At 48.4% G+C, this 21,318-nt stretch overlaps 2 protein-coding genes across 3 annotated transcripts in view; one reads left to right on the top strand and one right to left on the bottom strand.

The window, feature by feature from the left end:
• Positions 1-21,318, bottom strand: part of RNF126 (ring finger protein 126) — a 767,042-nt gene that overhangs the window by 367,033 nt on the left and 378,691 nt on the right. The window lies entirely within an intron of this gene.
• LOC310753475 (GRAM domain-containing protein 2A-like) lies at positions 1,272-21,303 on the top strand. Of its 2 annotated transcripts, none has more exons than XM_083594822.1 (13): positions 1,272-1,789; positions 5,741-5,869; positions 7,421-7,505; positions 8,771-8,840; positions 10,773-10,876; positions 12,134-12,232; positions 14,058-14,129; positions 14,938-15,006; positions 16,741-16,804; positions 18,397-18,465; positions 18,916-18,994; positions 20,053-20,163; positions 20,876-21,303. In XM_083594822.1, exons 1-13 carry the CDS (start codon positions 1,737-1,739, stop codon positions 20,889-20,891), a joined length of 1,020 nt encoding a protein of 339 aa, XP_083450948.1. In that variant the 5' UTR covers positions 1,272-1,736; the 3' UTR covers positions 20,892-21,303. The 2 variants fall into 2 exon arrangements, with proteins under 2 accessions (XP_083450948.1, XP_083450947.1); XM_083594821.1 differs by lacking the exon at positions 1,272-1,789 and adding an exon at positions 3,118-3,322.

The following is a 21,318-nucleotide window of genomic DNA, read 5'->3' as shown; positions in this document are numbered from 1 at the left end:
TCACAGGAGAAACATTGGAGGGGATGGAATAGGACGTCCCTCTTTTCAGGGGAGAAACGTTGGAGGGGATTGAATAGGACGTCCCTATTTTCAGGGGAGAAACGTTGGAGGGGATGAAATAGGACGTCCCTATTTCCATCAGATAATTAAATGTTGGGCAATATGCAATGCATCTTGATTTTCTTCAGCCCAGAGGACAAGCTACTATTGTGCCTCTCAAGACATTATCAGAGCATTCAGCTCCTGTTTCCGCCAAGACTTTCTCCCCCCCCCCCCCCCGTTGGTTCCTGCAGGGGTTTAATTATTCTCTAGCATCGCAAGAGTCCTTCACCTCGAAAGCACCTCTGTTGCCTCATCAGACAGGTGAGCTCAGCCATAAAAGAAAAAGAAGAAATAGGAGAACGCCCCTGAAATAAACGTTGTATAACTGGCAGGTGGCACATACGGTGCTTTTGAATCTGACCTAATTCATAGCAACAAGGGACGCGGGTGGCGCTGTGGGTTAAACCACAGAGCCTAGGGCTTGCCGATCAGAAGGTCGGCGGTTTGAATCCCCATGACGGGGTGAGTTCCTGTTGCTCGGTCCCTGCTCCTGCCCACCTAGCAGTTCGAAAGCACGTCAAAGTGCAAGTAGAGAAATAGGTACCACTCTGGTGGTAAGGTAAACGGTGTTTCCGTGCACTGCTCTGGTTCGCCAGAAGCGGCTTAGTCCTGCTGGCCACATGACCCGGAGGCTGGATTCTGGCTCCCTCGGCCAATAAAGTGAGATGAGCGCTGCAACCCCAGAGTCGGCCACGACTGGACCTAATGGTCAGGGGTCCCTTAGTTGTTGTTTAGTCGTTTCGTTGTGTCCGCCTCTTCGTGGCCCCCTGGACCAGAGCACGCCAGGCCCTCCTGTCTTCCACTGCCTCCCGCAGTTTGGTCAAACTCATGCTGGTAGCTTCGAGAACACTGTCCCACCATCTTGTCCTCTGTCGTCCCCTTCTCCTTGTGCCCTCCATCTTTCCCAAAACCAGGGTCTTTCCCAGGGAGTCTTCCCTTCTCCTGAGGTGGCCAAAGTCTTGGAGCCTCAGCTTCAGGATCTGTCCTTCCAGTGAGCACTCAGGGCTGATTTCCTTCAGAATGGAGAGGTTTGATCTTCTTGCAGTCCATGGGACTCTCAAGGGTCTCCTCCAGCACCAGAATTCAAAAGCATCCATTCTCCGGCGATCAGCCTTCTTGATGGTCCAGCTCTCACTTCCATACATCACTACTGGGAAAACCAGAGCTTGAACTATATGGACCTTTGTTGGCAAGGTGATGTCTCTGCTTTTTAAGATGCTGTCTAGGTTTACCTTTATCTCTGCTGCAAGCAGAAGATGGACTGGGAAGACGGACAACTTTTGGGGAGCTGGAGAGCATCTTTGGGTACCACAGAGCAGAGGCAACGTGGGGGAGGCGCCGGCAACCTCCCTTCACGCCAAAGGGAGTCCCTATGCCGTTGCCGCGGCAACCGTTTGAAGGACGTCTGTCTCCAGGCAACTTGGGCTGCCAGAGGAGAAGTCATGTTTGCGCTCCGAATCGCCTTGGAGTCGACAGCTTCCTGGTCTTGCTGGCAGCAGGTGGAATCCCGGACGGTGTTGGACTTCAGACTTTTCTCACCCTCCCTGCAGATAAAAGCAGCTGAGGGGAGGTTCAGAGGGCAGAAGGCTGGAGAGGAAGGCGAGGAAGAGGAAGACGGCTCTTCCGCGTGAGAAATGGACCACCTCAAAGCTGCTGAAGATGTCATCTTGGGGCGGCCGAGCAAGCTGTAAGTGGCTGCGCTATTTTGGGGAAGGGGCACACTTGCAGTCGATATGATTCCACCCCCGCTGGAAATCAGGGAAGAAATGTTGGAGGGGATGGAATAGGACGTCCCTATTTTCAGGGGAGAAACGTTGGAGGGGATGGAATAGGACGTCCCTCTTTTCAGGGGAGAAACGCTGGAGGGGATGGAACAGGACGTCCCTATTTTCAGGGGAGAAACATTGGAGGGGATGGAGTAGGACGTCCCTGTTTTCAGGGGAGAAACGTTGGAGGGGATGGAATAGGACGTCCCTATTTTCATGGGAGAAACATTGGAGGGGATGGAGTAGGACGTCCCTATTTTCATGGGAGAAACGTTGGAGGGGATGGAATAGGACGTCCCTATTTTCATGGGAGAAACGTTGGAGGGGATGGAGTAGGACATCCCTATTTTCAGGGGAGAAATTTGGAGGGGATGGAACAGGACATCCCTATTTTCAGGGGAGAAACGTTGGAGGGGATGGAATAGGACGTCCCTATTTTCAGGGGAGAAATTTGGAGGGGATGGAATAGGACGTCCCTATTTTCAGGGGAGAAACGCTGGAGGGGATGGAACAGGACATCCCTATTTTCAGGGGAGAAACGTTGGAGGGGATGGAATAGGACGTCCCTATTTTCAGGGGAGAAATTTGGAGGGGATGGAATAGGACGTCCCTATTTTCAGGGGAGAAACGTTGGAGGGGATGAAACAGGACGTCCCTATTTTCAGGGGAGAAACGTTGGAGGGGATGGCAAAGGACGTCCCTATTTTCATGGGAGAAACGTTGGAGGGGATGGAATAGGACGTCCCTCTTCAGGGGAGAAACGTTGGAGGGGATGGAATAGGACTCGCCAATTTCCATCGGATAAATGTTGGAGGGTATGAAAGATGAGGGTTCAGAAAGGACATCCCTTCTTGGGACTGCCTCTATTTCAGGGGTGGCCAACTCCCAAGAGACTGCGATCTACTCACAGAGTTAAAAACTGGCAGTGATCTACCCCCTTTTGGGGTGTTCAGGTCAAAGCTGTTGAGTTTTTTCAGGGAGAAGGTAAAATGTTGAGGTTTTTTTAGGGGAGCCACAGTTGTTCAGCTTCACCGCAGACGTCCAGTGATCTTCTGGTAGATCTACCAGATCACGATCTACCTGATGGACATCCCTGCGGTATATTTGTTAGACCAGGGATGGGGGAAGAACCCGTTTGAGTCGCTTCGGCGCTTAATCCGGAGTCGCTCCGCTTCTCACGGGTGACTCAGAACCGCCGCCGGCTCATCTCCGGGTGCTGGGCAGGAAGGTGAGAGGAGGAGGAGTCCAAGGTGGCCCGCCGTCACCCTTCGCTTCGGGAGTCATCGCGGGGAGGAGGAGGAGGAGGCGGAGGGAAAGGTTCAAGGTCTTCCCTCGCGTCCGTGCGCCTCCCTTCTCTCCGCCCATGAGCCGGCCATCGGGATCTGAAGAGGCTCCGCGATGGTCAAGCTCGGAGTCGCCCCGGGACCTGACAGCCTCTCCTTGACCGACATCAGGTAGTAACCTCCTTTAGGGGAGAGGAGAACCCAGGCGTCCGGGTTTAGGGGCAAGCCCCTCCTTCCTTCCTTCCTTCCTTCCTTCCTTCCTTCCTTCCTTCCTTCCTTCCTTCCTTCTCTCTCCCCCTCTCCCTCTTTCTTTCTTTCTTTTTTTCTTTCTCTTTCTTTCTTTCGCTCTTTTTCTCTCCTTCCTTCCTTCCTTCCTTCCTTCCTTCGTTCCTTCCTTCCTTTCTTTCCTGCTTTCGCTCTTTTCTTCTCTCTCTCTCCCTTCCTTCCTTCCTTCCTTCCTTCCTCTCTCTCCCCCTCCCTCTTTCTTTCTTTCTTCGCTCTTTTTCTCTCCCTCCCTCCCTCCCTCCTTCCTTCCTTCCTTCCTTCCTTCCTTCCTTCCCTCCCTCCCTCCCTCCCTCCCTCCCTCCCTCCCTCCTTTCTTCCTTCCTTCCTTCCTTCCTTTCCTTCCTTCCTTCCCTTCCTTCCTTCCTTCCTTCCTTTCTTTCTTTCTTTCTTTCTTCTTTCTTTCTTTCTTTCTTCTTTCTTTCCTCCCCTCTTTCTTTCTTTCTTTCACTCTTTTTCCCTCCCTCCCTCCCTCCCTCCCTTCCTTCCTTCCTTCCTTCCTTCCTTCCTTCCTTCCTTTCTTTCTCTCCCCCTCTTTCTTTCTTTCACTCTTTCTCTCTCCCTCCCTCCCTCCTTCCTTCCTTCCTCTCTCTCTCCCTCCCTCTCTCTCTCCCTCCCTCTCTCTCTCCCTCCCTCTCTCTCCCACCTCCGCCTTTCCTATTTCAAAACCCTCTAAAAATAAACCTGCCATCTTCTCTCAAGAAGAACCCAGGTGTCCTGGCGCTCTGCCAGAGATCTCCAGCTTCCAATCGATGCGAAGCCCCTCCCAGCATCCCAGAAGGGACCCAGGCGTCCTGGCCAGGCTCTCAGCACGGGACATTCCCAGCCCACCAGTGATTCCGCTCCCAGTTCTTTTGGGACGCTGGCGCCGGGCGCGCGGGCTCTGCGCATGTTCTTGTTTGTGAGCCGCCTTGAACTGAATCAATAATAAGAATAGGCCCCGTCTCCCAGCAACCAGCAGGACCAATGGTTAGAGGTGACAGCGAGTTCGGAGCCCGGGAGGGACACCCCCTTGCCGGCTCCTTTTACTGACAAAAGCCTTTCTCTACTGCTAAAAGTAGACCTTCCTAGTTCAGGGCAGTCTACCACTGAACAGGCAGGCACTTGGGGAAAGAAGAGACCCCCCCTCTGTGGGTTAGAACCATAAGATTGTTGAATCGGAGTCATCTAGTCCAATCCCCCAACAATGCGGGTTCCTAGAAGTCTGTGGCCCAGTAGTGATGCATGGAAGTGAGAGCTGGACCATCAAGAAGGCTGATGGCCGGAGAATGGATGCTTTTGAATTCTGGTGCTGGAGGAGACTCTTGAGAGTCCCATGGACTGCAAGAAGATCAAACCTCTCCATTCGGAAGGAAATCAGCCCTGAGTGCTCACTGGAAGGACAGATCCTGAAGCTGAGGCTCCAAGACTTTGGCCACCTCAGGAGAAGAGAAGACTCCCTGGGAAAGACCCTGATGTTGGGAAAGACCCTGATGTTGGGAAAGCTGTACACCGGCTCCCTCGGCCAGTAAAGCGAGATGAGCGCCGCAACCCCAGAGTTGGCCACGACTGGACCTAATGGTCAGGGGCCCCTTTACCTTTAATCGTCAGCCGCGGAGGCTTATCTGACTAAAAGCGAACCGGCGTCCAGCCGGATATTTCTGCGAAATACCAAAAGCAGCTTCTTCCGTCTTCCTGCGTTGTTGTGTAAACCGCTGCCCGCAGCAAGCAGTATTTAGTGCTAAACTGCTCCTGGATGAGGAGGCTCTACGGATCACCCTCAGGAACAGGCACTTTGCGGAGGGCCAAAAGTTAAACCAAGATGCCACCCACTCCCTCATCACCTGAGACGTTACATAAAGCGATCGCAATCTCGGGTTTTGTATCGGGGTGCGGCTGTTTCCATCGGCACGCGGCTAATTATAGGGAAGGGGAGGGAAATAATCTCATTAAATTCTGACTGATGACAGGCTAGAGAGGGATTGCATTGCACGGCAAAGCACTGGAGTGAGGTGAGCCGAAAAGGGGAAATTTATCCTCCTGCAATCTCAATGAAAATAAAATTCCTCGCCTCCGTTTCGGAGACGCGTTGAAGGCATGCCATTTTGAACTTATCCAGATTGGTTCAAGGCCAGACGAGGGGCTCTTTCGCCACCTCCTGCCTTGCTTAAGTCTCTGCCTCTCTTGTGCCCGTCTGTGAAATGGGCGCAGGAGCAAGGATGGGTGGATCAGCAGCGACGGTGACGGTGTCTGAGGAGGAAGTGTCAGTTGGGGTTGGGGATGTGTGAAGCAACATAATTAATCAGGGAATCTCTTGCTCCTTCCCAGCTGCCTGACGGAAATCTCCGGAAAACAAAGGAAAAGCAAGCGAAGGATGTCGGAGCAGAAAAAGTCCCAGAGTTTGGAGGAGACGGTCGGTGAGGCAGCCAGGAATGGAGGCAATCCGCCCCTTTCGCGGTGAGTTTTGGCAAAAAGAGAGGCTCTGAACCGCTTGTGTGTTTGACCTCCAACGTACTTAAGAGCAGATGATACCTAGCTCTACCTCTCCTTTAAATCAGAACCAGTGAAGATCCTGTGTGAGTGTCTGGAGGCGGTTGGAGGATGGATGGCGGCTAACGGATTGAGGTTGAATCCTGACAAGACAGAAGGACTGTTCTTGGGGGAGAGGGGGCGGGCAGGTGTGGGGGACTCCCTGGTCCTGAATGGGGTGACTGTGCTCCTGAAGGACCAGGTGCGCAGCCTGGGGGTCATTTTGGACTCACAGCTGTCCATGGAGGCGCAGGTCAGTTCTGTGTCCAGGGCAGCTGCACCTGGTACGCAGGATGAGACCCTCCCTGCCCGCAGACTGTCTCACCAGAGTGGTGCATGCTCTGGTTATCTCCCACTTGGACTCCTGCAATGCGCTCTACGTGGGGCTATCTTTGAAGGTGACCCAGAAACTGCAATTAATCCAGAATGCGGCAGCTAGACTGGGGACTGGGAGCGGCCACTGAGACCACATAACACTGGTCCTGAGAGATCTGCATTGGCTCCCAGTGCGTTTCTGAGCACAATTCAAAGTGTTGGTGCTGACCTTGAAAGCCCAATGATTCTGGAGACACTTTTCTTTTCCTTTTTAAAAATTTATTAATTTATTAAACATAATTATTACAAAATATAAGCAAAATATTGCAAATACATACATACATATATATTTCAGATAAACACACACATATAAAAAAGAACAAAAGCAGAAAAGAAAAAAAGAAGAAATAGAGAGAAAAGTTGGAAGAATTTCTTTCAAATTTATTCTACAAATATCTCAATATGAAAATATTAATAACATTTCATTGATTGACTTCCATCGCTGACACTGCACTTCCTATATACATTTTAAGCAAGACTGTATCTGTTATTCCATATTTTCCCCATACAATCTCACACAAATATTCTAATCAATAGGTTTTCTAAATCTCTCATAAATCTATTCTAAACGCAACCGATACTTTACATTTTATCCTTGTCTACATAAATAATCATTTAAACATTTCCATTGTTTCTGGATTTCATTTTTTGGTCTTTCCTTATAATTCTTTTTAAAAATGATTTTCATCCTATTGGCTAAGACCCCAGTAAAAATTTTATAGTCTTTATTCAACAGAGAAATCGGTCTATAATTTTAAACAATTTCGGGTCTGATGGATTTTGACAGGGGACTGATTTATAAATCCAGGGACTGTCCCTGGGAAATGGGGACGTCTGGTAACCTTTTAGCTAGTTTAGATGGTGTTAGATACCATCTGTACATCATTTTCATAACATTTTCTTCAATAAAATCAATGCCTTCCTTCCACAACCTTTCCCAGGATTCTAACTGAATATTAACTCCAAAATCTTTAGCCCATTGTAACATCATCTCTTTGACCTCCTCATCCTTGATGTGCCAACAGTAATTTATAGATTCTCAACAATATTTTCCTCTTATCATCCAATATATAAGAGCAACTCTGTTTCTCTCGTTCCTTTTAGATCCAAAACCTACGATCCGTCTTACCCCAAAGAGGCCGAGAAAGAAATTTTGGCCTCTGCGCAGAACAGGAATTCAGACTCCAATGTAAGCTTGGCTGGCAGAGAGAGCCTTTTCCGACTGCTCTGATTTCTAGTTATTAACTACTTTGTATAATCGTAGAGTTCAAAGGGAACCCCAGTGGTCATGCAATCCAACCCCCTTTCAGTGCAGGGATGAATAATAGACTTTCTATCGTGCCCTGATTCCGCAGAGCGGCTGACACATCTACCATTTCAAACTGTAGCCTTATTAGACTCTACTGATGGTACGGTGAACGTTGCTCCCAGAACAGGGAGGAAGGAGTCAAATGACACCGAGGTTGATTCAGAGAAAGAGTTTATTCTGCTCTCCGGATAGCAGAAAGCACTTGCGTGGTCAGTTCACAGCAAGTCTAAAGAAATGAGAGATTTCATGCAGTATATATATCCTCCAGGCACCCTCTCCCCCCTTCCCCAGGAATCCAACCACGTCAGCTTATACACGTAAGTTGACATCCATAAACAGATATTCCTGTTCTGGTATTCTTGACCATAAAAGCTTGTTCTTGTTCCTATACTCTTATCTTGGGGCAGGAGGTCATCAACTCTAAGGGCACTCCTGGCGCCGTTCCCGGGTCTCTTGTCAGACCTGACAAGGTCTGTGCGTCTTTTGTGGTCAGGATGTAAGATAAGACCCAGACGTGCCATCCCTGCTCCACTCGGAACTGGCAAGGCCATTCATTGCCGTCCCGGACTGATAAAGGAGAGGGCTTTGAGCACTTGTTTATACAGCTGGCTTTCTGTTTATACATTGGCTCAAGAGCTCAAGTTAATGCATTTTAGAAATGCTCTCTTGGAGAAGGAAAAATGCGGATTTTGGGGCCTGTTTCAGACTGACTGCACAGAAACCCATTCCTTCCCCCTTCAAAACCTGAAAGTTCATAGCGATTGAGACGGGTGGGGAGTGTTCCACAACCGGGGAGCCACCACCAAAAAGGCCATAAGTCCCTGCCGTAGTTAGGGAAGAAGGGAGGGAAGAAAAAAGAGAAGATAAACGACAAAAAGACTTCTGGTTCTCTGTCTGTTAAATATAGTATTCACACCTTAACATCCATCTGTTCTGTTTTCTATAAGCCAGTAATTCCCACCCCCCAATCTTCAAATCCATCTGTTACGAGTTCATTTTCTCTTTCACGCTAAAAGTCCGTCAGAAGTTTCCGGTCCTTAATAAGTATTGTAGAATCGTAGAATCCTGAACTGCAGGAATCTCAGCTGACCCGAATCAGGGCTAAACAGATAACCTGTCTCTCTCTCTCTCTCCCCTTTCCGCAGTTGGTGAAACACGCTCTCAACTTCCGAAGGGTGTTCAAAGACTTCTCTGAGGAGGAAGAACTCTTGCAGAGTAAGTGCTTGAACTAATTAATTAATCTTCATTTGCACCAGCCATCGGCCATAGCAATAAAGCAACACTACGATATGCAAAGAATAGAAATAAAAAGTCAATTATATAAAACACATTTGAGGGCTTCGAATCAATGGTCAAATCGTGGATCATATTCTGATTGCCCCAGCGAAAAACCTTGCCACCTTTGCCGTCACCAGTTCATCTTGATCTGCCAAGAGAAAGGACCCTGGGGCAGTGGCTGGGCGACCCGGAATGGACGATAAAAGAGGGGTGATAATCTCATTCCTCAAGTCTTTATCAAGAGGGCAAGCCAGAAGGGCATGCGCCACCGATTCGGGACGGCCGTCTCCACAGGGACGTTTTTCGTGTGGGATCTGCTGGAATTGTCCCTCAAGTCCAGCCGAGGGCAAGACATTCAATCTCACAAGAGTCAAAGCATGTCTATATTTTGGAATTGCTAGGTTAGGCAGAGAGAAGAAGAAGAAGAAGAGTTTGGATTTGATATCCCGCCTTTCACTCCCCTTCAGGAGTCTCAAAGCGGCTCACATTCTCCTTTCCCTTCCTCCCCCACAACAAACACTCTGTGAGGTGAGTGGGGCTGAGAGACTTCGGAGAAGTGTGACTGGCCCAAGGTCACCCAGCAGCTGCAGGTGGAGGAGTGGGGAAGCGAACCCGGTTCACCAGATTACGAGACTACCGCTCTTAACCACTACACCACACTGTGTGTAGAGAGGGTGCCAGAGAGTCGGAATGGGAAGGTGGAAAACAGTCATGCCATGGGCAAAATTTCCTTATTGTGGCCAAGTTGTTCCAATGCTCGATATCATTTAAAGGTAAAGGGACCCCTGACCATTAGGTCCAGTCGCGGCCACCTCTGGGGTTGCAGCACTCATCTCGCTTTATTGGCCGAGGGAGCCGGCGTACAGCTTCCGGGTCATGTGGCCAGCAGGACTAAGCCGCTTCTGGTGAACCAGAGCAGCGCACGGAAATGCTGTTTACCTTCCCGCCAGAGCGGTACCTATTTATCTACTTGCACTCTGACGTGCTTTCGAACTGCTAGGTGGGCAGGAGCAGGGACCGAGCAATGGGAGCTCACCCCGTCATTGCGGGGATTCAAACCACCAACCTTCTGATCGGCATGTCCTAGGCTCTGTGGTTTAACACAAAGCGCCACCCGCGTCCCTTCAATATCATTTAGGCACTGACAAAAATCTTGGAGGGTGTGCAGCCGCCGCTATTATTTCGCTTCTCCGTGCTTTGTGCAAAACGAAGAGAAGTTAGGAGGAGTTTGCATGCAACCTGCTCCTCCCGTGGGGCCCAACCCTGGTTGCCACACTGAGGACCAAAGCTGTCAACTTACAGATTTGAAAATAAGGGACCAGCAGCCTCGGAAATAAGGGATCAGCAGCCAAAATAAGGGATTTTGCTAGGGGCACAGGTATGTTCGACTTCTGAGCCCCTCCGAGCCAAAGGCAGAAAGCCCAGCCAGCAGCCAAACGAAGCCTCAAGCGGTGGTTCCCACAGCGCAGCAACCCGGCAAAGGGGACGCAGCAAGGAAAACCACCGTCACCTCTCCGCTGGGAAGCGCTGAGCAAAGGCGAGTCCCCAGGCAACGCGGCCGATTTGATTGGCACAAGGCATGCAAGCTCCACCCCCCAGTCGTTCTTAGACTCCTTATTGGGTGAGCAATGCAGCCAAGCAACACAGTTGGAGCCTCCCTCCTCCCTGGCCGGCAGGGAGGGAGGGAGGGAGAGGAGCTGCTTCCTCTGAAACCCGGGAAATTTAAGGGACATCATCAATAAGGGACAGCAGCGGGACACGGCGCTGGGATAAGGGACTGTCCCGCCAAATAAGGGACAGTTGACAGCTATGCTGAGAATTGTGGCAGCTTCTTCGCCAACCCTTCCTTCCTGGTTTTCCCCCTCACAGCTTTTTCGTGCGCCTGGCAACGGGAGGTACCTTATCACGGCCGCCTATATATATCCGAAAATCACGTCTGCTTCTACTGCAGCATGGTACACCGGGAAGTTAAGGTAAGGGCTCTCGGGCCAAGGTTAAAGCAGGGGGTCAGCAAACTTTTTCAGCAGGGGGCCGTTCCACTGTCCCTCAGAGCTTGTGGGGGGCCGGACTATATTTTGGAAAAAAGAAATGAACAAATTCCTATGCCCCACAAATAACCCAGAGATGCATTTTAAATAAAAGCACACATTCTACTCATGTAAAAACACGCTGATTCCCGGACCGTCCGCGGGCTGGATTGAGAAGGCGATCGGGCCGGATCCGGCCCCTGGGTTGAGGATCTGCGGATCCTTCCCTTTGTTGCCTAGACAAAAGCTAGCTGGGATAATGTTGCGGGACGCCATAAGCTCTTCTTATAGTTGTTGCAGGAACTTACGTATAGGTTGGGAGTGGGTTTGCCCCTCCAGCAGATGTCATGCACATGCAGCCCACTACCAAACTCCGCACAATCGCTTTTGTGACTTTTGTGATTTGTCCCCACAAAACACTTCGTCGCAGTTTCTTCCTATCTATTCAAAGGGCCTTTGCTGCACGATACCAAATATAAGAATTCATTGATCAATGTCTCTATGTACTGGCTCACTAGGAAAACTTCAGAAATTCCTATAGACATGTGAGCTCAGCTCCTCAGCAGCCCCTCTGCCTGAGTGATAATCCCTGGCATCCTGATACCTGAGTGCCAGACAGGTAGCCATGCCAGAAATAACAAGCCCAGATGAAGACAAAAGGGTGTGATGAACTTGGCTGGGAAACAGGGCAATGTAAATATCTCTTTTGTTCCACTTGATAGGTGTTTGGTGGAGGCCAAGGGGAACCATGGGGCAGGGTCCAGGATGCTCAGATTACGGCCACCAGACCTCCCCTTTCATGATGTATGAGTGATGTAGTTTGGGGGCTGTAACATGGGGATCAGCAGCTAATAAAAGTTTGGGTTCTCTCTTGTTTGGGGCTTCCATCTTGTTCCACCTGGTGGCAGGTGGGAGTCCTGTCGCGACCGTCTTCAATAAAGACCAAGCCCTACTGGCTGCTGTTTTGCTCTGGTATTCCTGGCTGGTGTCCTTGTTTTTTGTCCAAGGGAGCCCTCAGATTTCTCCGTTAACATAGTCTTGTGGTCTCTCTCTGTAGTATAAAGATACCGTTTCCCCATGAACCACGTCGGGTCATATCCTGTGCTTCCCTGTCCCTCATCTCTCTCTCTCTCTCTCTCTCTCTCTCTCTCTCTCTCTCTCTCTCTCTCTCTCTCTCTCTCTCTCCTTTTCCCGGACCGACAGGTCGTCATCCCAGTTCCATCCATCAGCATCCTCAAAAAGGCCAACACAGCCTTGCTGGTACCCAACGCTGTTTGCATCCGGACGTCGGATGGAGAAAAGGTGAGAGCCGAGCACCGCCAGATTTATGTATAAGCTCAACAATCTCTAGCTTAGGACCCCACTCTCTTAAAGGTAAAGGGACCCCTGACCGTTAGGTCCAGTCGTGACCAACTCTGGGGTTGCGGCGCTCATCTCGCTTTATTGGCCGAGGGAGCCGGCGTACAGCTTCCGGGTCATGTGGCCAGCAGGACTAAGCCGCTTCTGGCGAACCAGAGCAGCGCACGGAAACGCCGTTTACCTTCCCACCAGAGCGGTACCTATTTATCTACTTGCACTTTGACATGCTTTCGAACTGCTAGGTTGGCAGGAGCAGGGACCGAGCAACGGGAGCTCACCCCGTCGCGGGGATTCAAACCGCTGACCTTCTGATCGACAAGCCCTAGGCTCTGTGGTTTAACCCACAGCGCCACCCATGCCCCCCCCACTCTCTTGGGGGACCCCCAAAAAATTTAAAGGGAAAATAAAACTGGATGCACATTTCCAACATAGATTAAAAAACCTACATGCAGCAACAGTGTTTTGTGTTGTGTAGGCTCCTAGGATGTAAGTCATGAACTCCGCCTGCTCCCTAAAATATCACTCTTTTGCTCCTTTCTATATATAGGGTGCCTACATTCTGCATGGACTGGTTGCAGGGCAACATGGGCAAATGGCTTGAGATACCTAATAGGTCCATCAATTGCCATATAGCATATATTCAATACACAAAAAACAGTGACAATTTGTTGTTGACAAAGGACAGCTGGACATAGAAAGGGCCCCGTTACCTTCAGGAGCTTAGGGCCTCGTCAAAACTAAATCTGGCCCTGGCTGTGTCAGTGGATTCCGGGGCAGGGCTGGGTTCGCAAAGTCATTTTTCCTAGTTTTGCCGAAAGCTGTTGCGCTTTTCGTTGAGCAAAATCTCAAAATCAATAATGAAAAGAAGAGTTTCCGAGCTATTTTTTAAAAAGGAAAACTACACTTTCACCAGGGACGTGAGTGGCGCTGTGGGTTAAACCACAGAGCCTAGGACTTGCCGATCAGAAGGTCGGCAGTTCGAATCCCTGCAATGACGGGGTGAGCTCCCGTTGCTCGGTCCCTGCTCCTGCCAACCTAGCAGTTCAAAAGCACATCAAAGTGCAAGTAGATAAATAGGTACCACTCTGGTGGGAAGGTAAACAGCGTTTCCGTGCGCTGCTCTGGTTCGTCAGAAGTGGCTTAGTCCTGCTGGCCACATGACCCGGAAGCTGGACACTGGCTCCCTCGGCCAGTAAAGCGAGATGAGCGCCGCAACCCCAGAGTCGGCCACGACTGGACCTAATGGCCAGGGGTCCCTTTACCTTTACACTTTTGCTATGTCCAGATTTCCCCGGGCATCTCAGCAATCTCCATCCGGACGCCGTTTACGAGGGTTATGTCCGGGAAATTCTGGACGCATAGCAGCCCTTAGCTGAAGCAACAGGTCCTGGGGAAATGCTTTTAAGTGTGCATTGAATGTGATTTAAATTACGGTTCTTTATTGAACTGATATACTCCCCTCCATCTGAGGCTCACAAGGCGATTTGCAGTATTTGTATGTTGGCCCTGACGGAAACTCCGAACATTTCAGCCTCCTAAGAATCCCATTTTTTAAAAACCCCCAGCAAGGTTCTAGTCCTGTTTGCCCGGGCTTTTCCTCTAGCATGCTTTCTGATCTATTATGGGGTGTTATTTCTGTGTGGAAGGCTAGGCTGCCTCTCCATTGGAAAGGAACGCAAAATATGAGATTGAGGGGTCTGTTTTGTTCCACGGGATGAAGGCTGTGATCTTACTTTATTTTATCCTACCCCTTCTTCCCACTCTGCAGTTCCTGTTTGGGTCTCTTCGCTCCCGGGAAACCGTTTACCAGGTCCTGCGCTCCATCTGCAAACACCTCCAGGTAATTAATAATAATAATAATAATAATAATAATAATAATAATAATAATAAAGTGGTACCTTGGTTCTCTGCCGGGACACACACACACCTCGATGTGGTGCCAAGATTCAAAATCTCAGGAAGATACCATCTTCCTTTCATTTTTTAAAAGAACCTAAGTTTCTAGTCCTTGTGACCAACATTACCTCTACCCAGGAAAAAAATGGAGGGAGCAAGAACTTTTGTTGGAGAAAAGATGGGGCGGAATTGTAATACCGTGGTAGCTTGGTTCTCAAACTTAATCTGTTCCAAAACCAAAGCGTTCCAAAACCAAGACAGCACTTTCCCAAAGGAAGTAATGCAAAACAGATTAATCTGTTCCAATCAGCATGTTTTTACATGAGTAGAATGTGCCCTTTTATTTAAAATGCATCTCTGGGTTATTTGTGGGGCCTGCCTGGTGTTTGTATGTGAGTAGAATGTGTGCTTTTATTTAAAATGCATCTCTGGGTTATTTGTGGGGCATAGGAATTGGTTCATTTCCCCCCTCAAAATATAGTCCGGCCCCCCACAAGGTCTGAGGGACAGGGGACCGGCCCCCTGCTGAAAAAGTTTGCTGACCCCTGCTATAGATGGATTGGAATTTAATAATAATAATAATAATAATAATAATAATAATAATAATAATATTTATTATTATTAAAGATATTCCACAGTCCTGAAATTAGGAAATCCGGACCGTCTTAGCTACAGCTATGTATCTCACGGGGGGTTGGGATAGATGACTTTTGGGGGGCCCTTCTCTTTGATTTCTCGTCTGCTTCCTCTAGGACGGCAGTCACAACAACAGCCCAACCGCAGCGCACAACCTTTCGGACCAGTTGCTTAAGATTTCCCTGGTAAGGAGCTGGGTTTTCTGTCTTTTGTGTGCTCAGCCATCATTTTGGGATTAGGAATTATTAGGATCGAAAGGCTACAGGTGTAGGGCACCTGGTTATATAATAATATATGCTATATGGTGATTTATGGACCTCATAGGTATCTCAAGCCATTTGCCCATGTTGCCCTGCAACCAGTCCATGCAGAATGTAGGCACCCTATATATAGAAAGGAGCAAACCAGGGATATTTTAGGCTCCCTATATATAGGGTGAAAGAGGAGAGCGCAAAATATGGTTTGAAGCTCAACATCAAAAAAACGAAGATCATGGCCACTGGTCCCATCACCTCCTGACAAATAGAAGGGGAAGAAATGGAGGCAGTGAGAGATTTTACTTTCTTGGGCTTCATGATCACTGCAGATGGTGACAGCAGCCACGGAATTAAAAGACGCCTGCTTCTTGGGAGAAAACCAATGACAAACCTAGACAGCGTCTTAAAAAGCAGAGACATCACCTTGCCCACAAAGGTCCGTATAGTTCAAGCTCTGGTTTTCCCAGTAGTGATGGATGGAAGTGAGAGCTGGACCATCAAGAAGGCTGATCGCCAAAGAATGGATGCTTTTGAATTCTGGTGCTGGAGGAGACTCTTGAGAGTCCCATGGACTGCAAGAAGATCCAACCTCTCCATTCGGAAGGAAATCAGCCCTGAGTGCTCACTGGAAGGACAGATCCTGAAGCTGAGGCTCCGAGACTTTGGCCACCTCAGGAGAAGAGAAGACTCCCTGGAAAAGACCCTGATGTTGGGAAAGATGGAGGACGCAAGGAGAAGGGGACGACGGAGGACGAGATGGTTGGACAGTGTTCTCGAAGCTACAAACATGACTCTGACCAAACTGCAGGAGGCAGTGGAAGACAGGAGGGCCTGGCGTGCTCTGGTCCAGGGGGTCATGAAGAGTCGGACACGACTAAATGACTAAACAACAACAAATATATAGACAGGCACCCTATATATAGAAAGGAGCAAACCAGTGGTGTTTTAGGGAGCAGGCTAGCAGGCGGGGCCCATGACTTAAATCTTAGGAGCCGACACAACACAAAACACTGTTGCTGGATGTAGGTTTTATTTCATCTATTTTTTATCTCCTATTTTGAAAATGTACATCCAGGTTTTTTCCCTTTAAATTTTTTTGGGGCTCTAAGCTATAGATGGGGACCAGGTGGCGCTGTGGGTTAAACCACAGAGCCTAGGACTTGCCAATCAGAAGGTCAGCGGTTCGAATCCCCGCCATGACGGGGTGAGCTCCCGTTGCTCGGTCCCTGCTCCTGCCCACCTAGCAGTTCGAAAGCACACCAGTGCAAGTAGATAAATAGGTACCGCTCCGGCGGGAAGGTAAACGGCGTTTCCGTGCACTGCTCTGGTTCGCCAGAAGCGGCTTTGTCCTGCTGGCCACATGACCCGGAAGCTGTACGCTGGCTCCCTCGGCCAGTAAAGCGAGATGAGCGCCGCAACCCCAGAGTCGGCCACGACTAGACCTAATGGTCAGGGGTCCCTTTACCTTTACCTTTAAGCTATAGCTTGTTTAGCTTAGATGTAAATCGGGCACTGCCAAGATTGGGAGAAACTCCTGCCTGACAAAACCCTGGTCAGCAGCTGCTGCCGTTCAGAGCATGCAACACTAACCTAGGTGTCTGGATGCAACCAAAATCCCCCTCTATCATTCTCAACCTCTCTCCATTTTCGTTCCCCTCGCAGACCCCAAAGGAGCTGGACAGCAGCCGGACGCCCCCCCTGGACGAAACCCTCCCGGAAGAGCCTGGTGAGAACTGGGTCATTTCTGTTTATTTGATACAAAGTTCAGCGTCTAACCTTTGGAACTCCCCGCCTAGTGATATTAAGCAGGTGCCTTCGCAGTAGTTTTTTTGCCGCCTGCTGAAAGCATTACTGTTTAGACAAACCTGCCCCATTGCTTAGAAAGTAATTTTAATCCATTTTAGTATTCCCCCCCTCCAAATAATTTTTATTGGTTTTCCGAATTTTTAACAAATCCGTCTCAAATTGCATCACATTTAATCCCATTAAGTTGACACTCTTTGTCATCAGTTAGGTCCCTTCTTCCCCCTATTTCTGTCCTTCATATTCCATTATGTATTTCCAATTCACGTTCCATTTTAATCTTAAATCCAGGGTGGTGATTTATGGACCTAATAGGCATCTAAAGCCATTTGCACATCACAAAATATGTATTTTATCAAAGTCATTGGAATACAATTAAGGAGAAGTATATTAATAGTGAAATACAGTTAAGAAGAAGCATATTAATAGGGAAATAATTATTAAGCTCCAACTTAAAATGATTTTTTTATCCATAACAAACTTAATAATGCAAACACATTGAAATTTGGCAATGACAAAAGTTGCTTTAGAAACAGTTTCCAAAGGCTCATCATCTAGTCTCCAGAACTATAAAATGAAATAATAAGAGGTGCAAGTATATGATGCAAACTACTAATAATTAGAAATAGCTTTATTAATGAGAAATTGAGTGTTATAAAGAGATGCAATTGTAATAATAATAATAAATTTTTTTTATACTCCGCCTTCCCCGGCCAGAGCCGGGCTCAGGGTGGCTGACACCAGTAAAATTACAATAAAAACATAATGGGGGACAAAAAAACACAATTTAAAATACAGGTTAAAATACAATTTAAAATGCAGCCTCATTTTAAAAGTGGATCAAAACCGTAGTTAATACAAGCCCATGACTTACCGCACATCCTAGGAGCCTACACAACACAAAACACTGTTACTGGATGTAGGTTTTATTTTATTTTATTTTTATCTTATATTTTGCACATCCCTTTAATTTGGGGGGGGGCTAAGAGAATGGGGCCCTAAGCTATAGCCTGTTTAAAGGTAAAGGGACCCCTGACCATTAGGTCCAGTCGTGGCCGACTCTGGGGTTGCGGCGCTCATCTCGCTTTACTGGCCGAGGGAGCCGGCGTACAGCTTCCGGGTCATGTGGCCAACAGGACTAAGCCGCTTCTGGCGAACCAGAGCAGCGCACGGAAACGCCGTTTACCTTCCCACCAGAGCGGTACCTATTGATCTACTTGCACTTGGACGTGCTTTCGAACTGCTAGGTTGGCAGGAGCAGGGACCGAGCAACGGGAGCTAACCCCGTCATTGCGGGGATTCGAACCGCCAACCTTCTGATCGGCAAGTCCTAGGCTCTGTGGTTTAACCCACAGCACCACCCGCAATCCCATAGCCTGTTTAGCTTATACGTAAATCCGGCACTGGGCCAATACCTCGCTTTCAGGCTGACCTCCCTCACAGGGTTGTTGAGAGGGTGAAATGCAACTTTAAATTTTATTTTTAATAAAAAGCCTTAACCGTCTTCTTTTGCAGACGGGGCAGATAGGACCCGGAGCCCCCCGACGGCAGCTATCGAACCGCACCGGGCGGCAGCAAACAGAGGTGAGTGGCTTTCCTCGCCGTTTTGCAAACCGCCCTCTCCAAATTCTCCTGAACCCTCTTTTTCGCCAGCCAAACTGGGCATTGCAATCCAAAGGCCAGAGAGAGAGACTCTCAGCCATAAAGAGACCAATTGAATTGTATTCAATTGTGGGATATCAGAGTTTTTTGGGCTGGGTGTTCATCAGTATGCAGATGACACCAGCTCTACCTCTCCTTTAAATCAGAACCAGTGAAGGCGGTGAAGGTCCTCTGTGATCCAGAATGGGGTAACTGTGCCCCCGAAGGACCAGGTGCGCAGCCTGGGAGTCATTTTGGACCCACAGCTGTCCATGGAGGCAAAGATCAATTCTGTGTCCAAAAAATAAATAAATTCATATGTCTTTTCCCAGGCCTTTTTAATAATTAAATAATAACAATATTAATAATAATAGCACCTCTTTTTCTTTCCAGGAGGATCCACAAAGTCCTGGCGGAGCTGGAAGGTTCACCTCAGCCCCCTCAACACTGTCATCCTCATCTATCTCTGCTTGTGAGTGGGCCAGGTTTCTGTTGTGATTCCTGCACTGAAAGCGGGTTGGGATAGATGACCTTTGGGTTCCCTTCTGGCTCTGAAATTCTACGATTCCACGAAGCCACGCAGCTTGTTGCATCCACCTCTTGGCCCCTTCCCTACTAAACTTTTGGCTGCTACTAGAAGACTTATTGGTGGGACGCGGGTGGCACTGTGGTCTAAACCACAGAGCCTAGGACTTGCCGATCAGAAGGTCGGCAGTTCGAATCCCCGCGATGACGGGGTGAGCTCCTGTTGTTCGGTCCCTGCTCCTGCCAACCTAGCAGTTCAAAAGCACGTCAAAGTGCTAGTAGATCAATAGGTACCGCTCCGGCGGGAAGGTAAACGGCGTTTCCATGTGCTGCTCTGGTTCACCAGAAGCAGCTTAGTCATACTGGCCACATGACCCGGAAGCTGTACGCCGGCTCCCTCGGCCAGGAAAGCGAGATGAGCGCCACAACCCCAGAGTCGGCCACGACTGGACCTAATGGTCAGGGGTCCCTTTACCTTTACCTAGAAGAAAAATTAAGACGATTGTCCCATTGGCTGGAGGATAAAATTGCCAATCGCTGTTAGCCACAATGGCTTCATTTTTTCCCATTCCACTGAGGAACCAATGTAATCGAGAGTCTCAGTCTCATTCAGTTTTATTGCACATAGCCAAAGGCTGCTGCAATGTACACAGAATTATTTGACAATTAAAAGAAAATATACTGAATTGATTAAAAAAAGACTTAAAACATTTATATTATGTACTCTAAACAAAGCTATAAAAATACCCCAATGTACAAATAAAAACATTAAACAATAAAATTCATAGGCTAAAATCATCACATGGTCACTAATGTTAAAAACAATATCAATTAATACAGTGTGCAATTTATACTCAGAGTGTGGTGACAAAGATAGAGGTAATCGTGAGTCTGGAAACCTTAGCCTGATGAGGAACAGTCGAAGGACCTGGGTATGTTTAGCCTGCGAGAGAGAGACTGGAGACGCTCTTATAAAATCTTAATATTCTGATATCTCGGTTTCAGGGTTGTGGTCCTACTCCTTTCCTCGGGGTACATTGGCCTGCGCATCGTGCAACTGGAAGAACAGTTGATCTCCATGGGAGCGTGGCCCGAAATAGACTTGCAGCAGCACCAGTGAGTTTTTGGGGCTTTTCGTTCCTCGGTTTTACCTCCGTTTTACGGCTGACGGCGTAAAACATGGGTAGGCAAACTGAGGGCCGGGGGCCGGATCCGGCCCAATCGCCTTCTCAATCCAGCCGGCGGACGGTCCGGGAATCAGCGTGTTTTTACACGAGTAGAATGTGTCCTTTTATTTAAAATGCATCTCTGGGTTCTTTGTGGGGCATAGGAATTAGTTCATTTCCCCCCAAAATATAGTCCGGCCTCCGACAAGGTCGGAGGGACGGTGGACCGGCCCCCGGCTGAAAAGGTTTGCTGACCCCTGGCCGTAAAAGGACAGTCCTGGTTAACTCTCTAAAGCAGAAACACACAAAGGCAGAATTCAGAATAGCCCCCTACCCTATAAAAAGCAGAATACAGAATACAGTAGCCCCCTACCCTATTAGAGGCAGAATTCAGAATAGCCCCCTACCCTATTAGAAGGAGAATTCAGAATCGCCCCCGTACCCTCTAGAAAAAGCAGGATTCAGAACAGTGGCTTGCGCACTCTGCTAAGGAAGATGATAACACAGTTCCAAACCGTATTAATGGCACATTTATTCAAAGCCTGGTTAAAAATATTATTCCGCAGTGGTCCGTCGGCTGCTTCCAGTAGGCTGAATAAACAGGAAAAAGCTTTCTCCGTTTTCTCAGCTTTGTAACTTTTAAATATTTTCTTCCTGGGCAGGTATAAGACAACTTGAGCATCTCGCAAGATGTCCAGGCCATCTGCTTCTGGTCAGGAAAAAGAAAAATAGGGTTGTCAAAAGTCCAGGTTTTTTCCGGACATGTCCAGAATTCCAGCGACAAAATTTAGCATCCAGGGGGAATCATGCTTCATTTTTTGAAAAATCAGCAAAATGCCTGGGGTTTTGCAAACAGAACCGGGAAGCTCAACAACCCCCCAAAAACACATTTTTTTGTGTCCGGATTTTTACTTCTCGAATTGCGGCAGCCCTAAAGAGACTTTTGCTTCGGCACTGTGGGTACCCGAAAAACAGCTCGAATTGCAAAAAACAGAGGACAGTTCTTGTTTCAGCAGTGAAGAAAGAACAATTATTTTAGCAAGCACCTTGAATCCTAAATGGTATAAGTTATACTGGCTTTAAGGTATTTTTATTTTATTTTTTA

The sequence above is a fragment of the Podarcis filfolensis genome (genome assembly GCF_964270895.1).
Source record: "Podarcis filfolensis genome assembly, chromosome: 18".
In the NCBI taxonomy this organism is placed as follows: domain Eukaryota; kingdom Metazoa; phylum Chordata; class Lepidosauria; order Squamata; family Lacertidae; genus Podarcis; species Podarcis filfolensis.
Note: the sequence above shows the minus strand (reverse complement) of the source record. Positions and strands in the feature narration are given on the sequence as shown.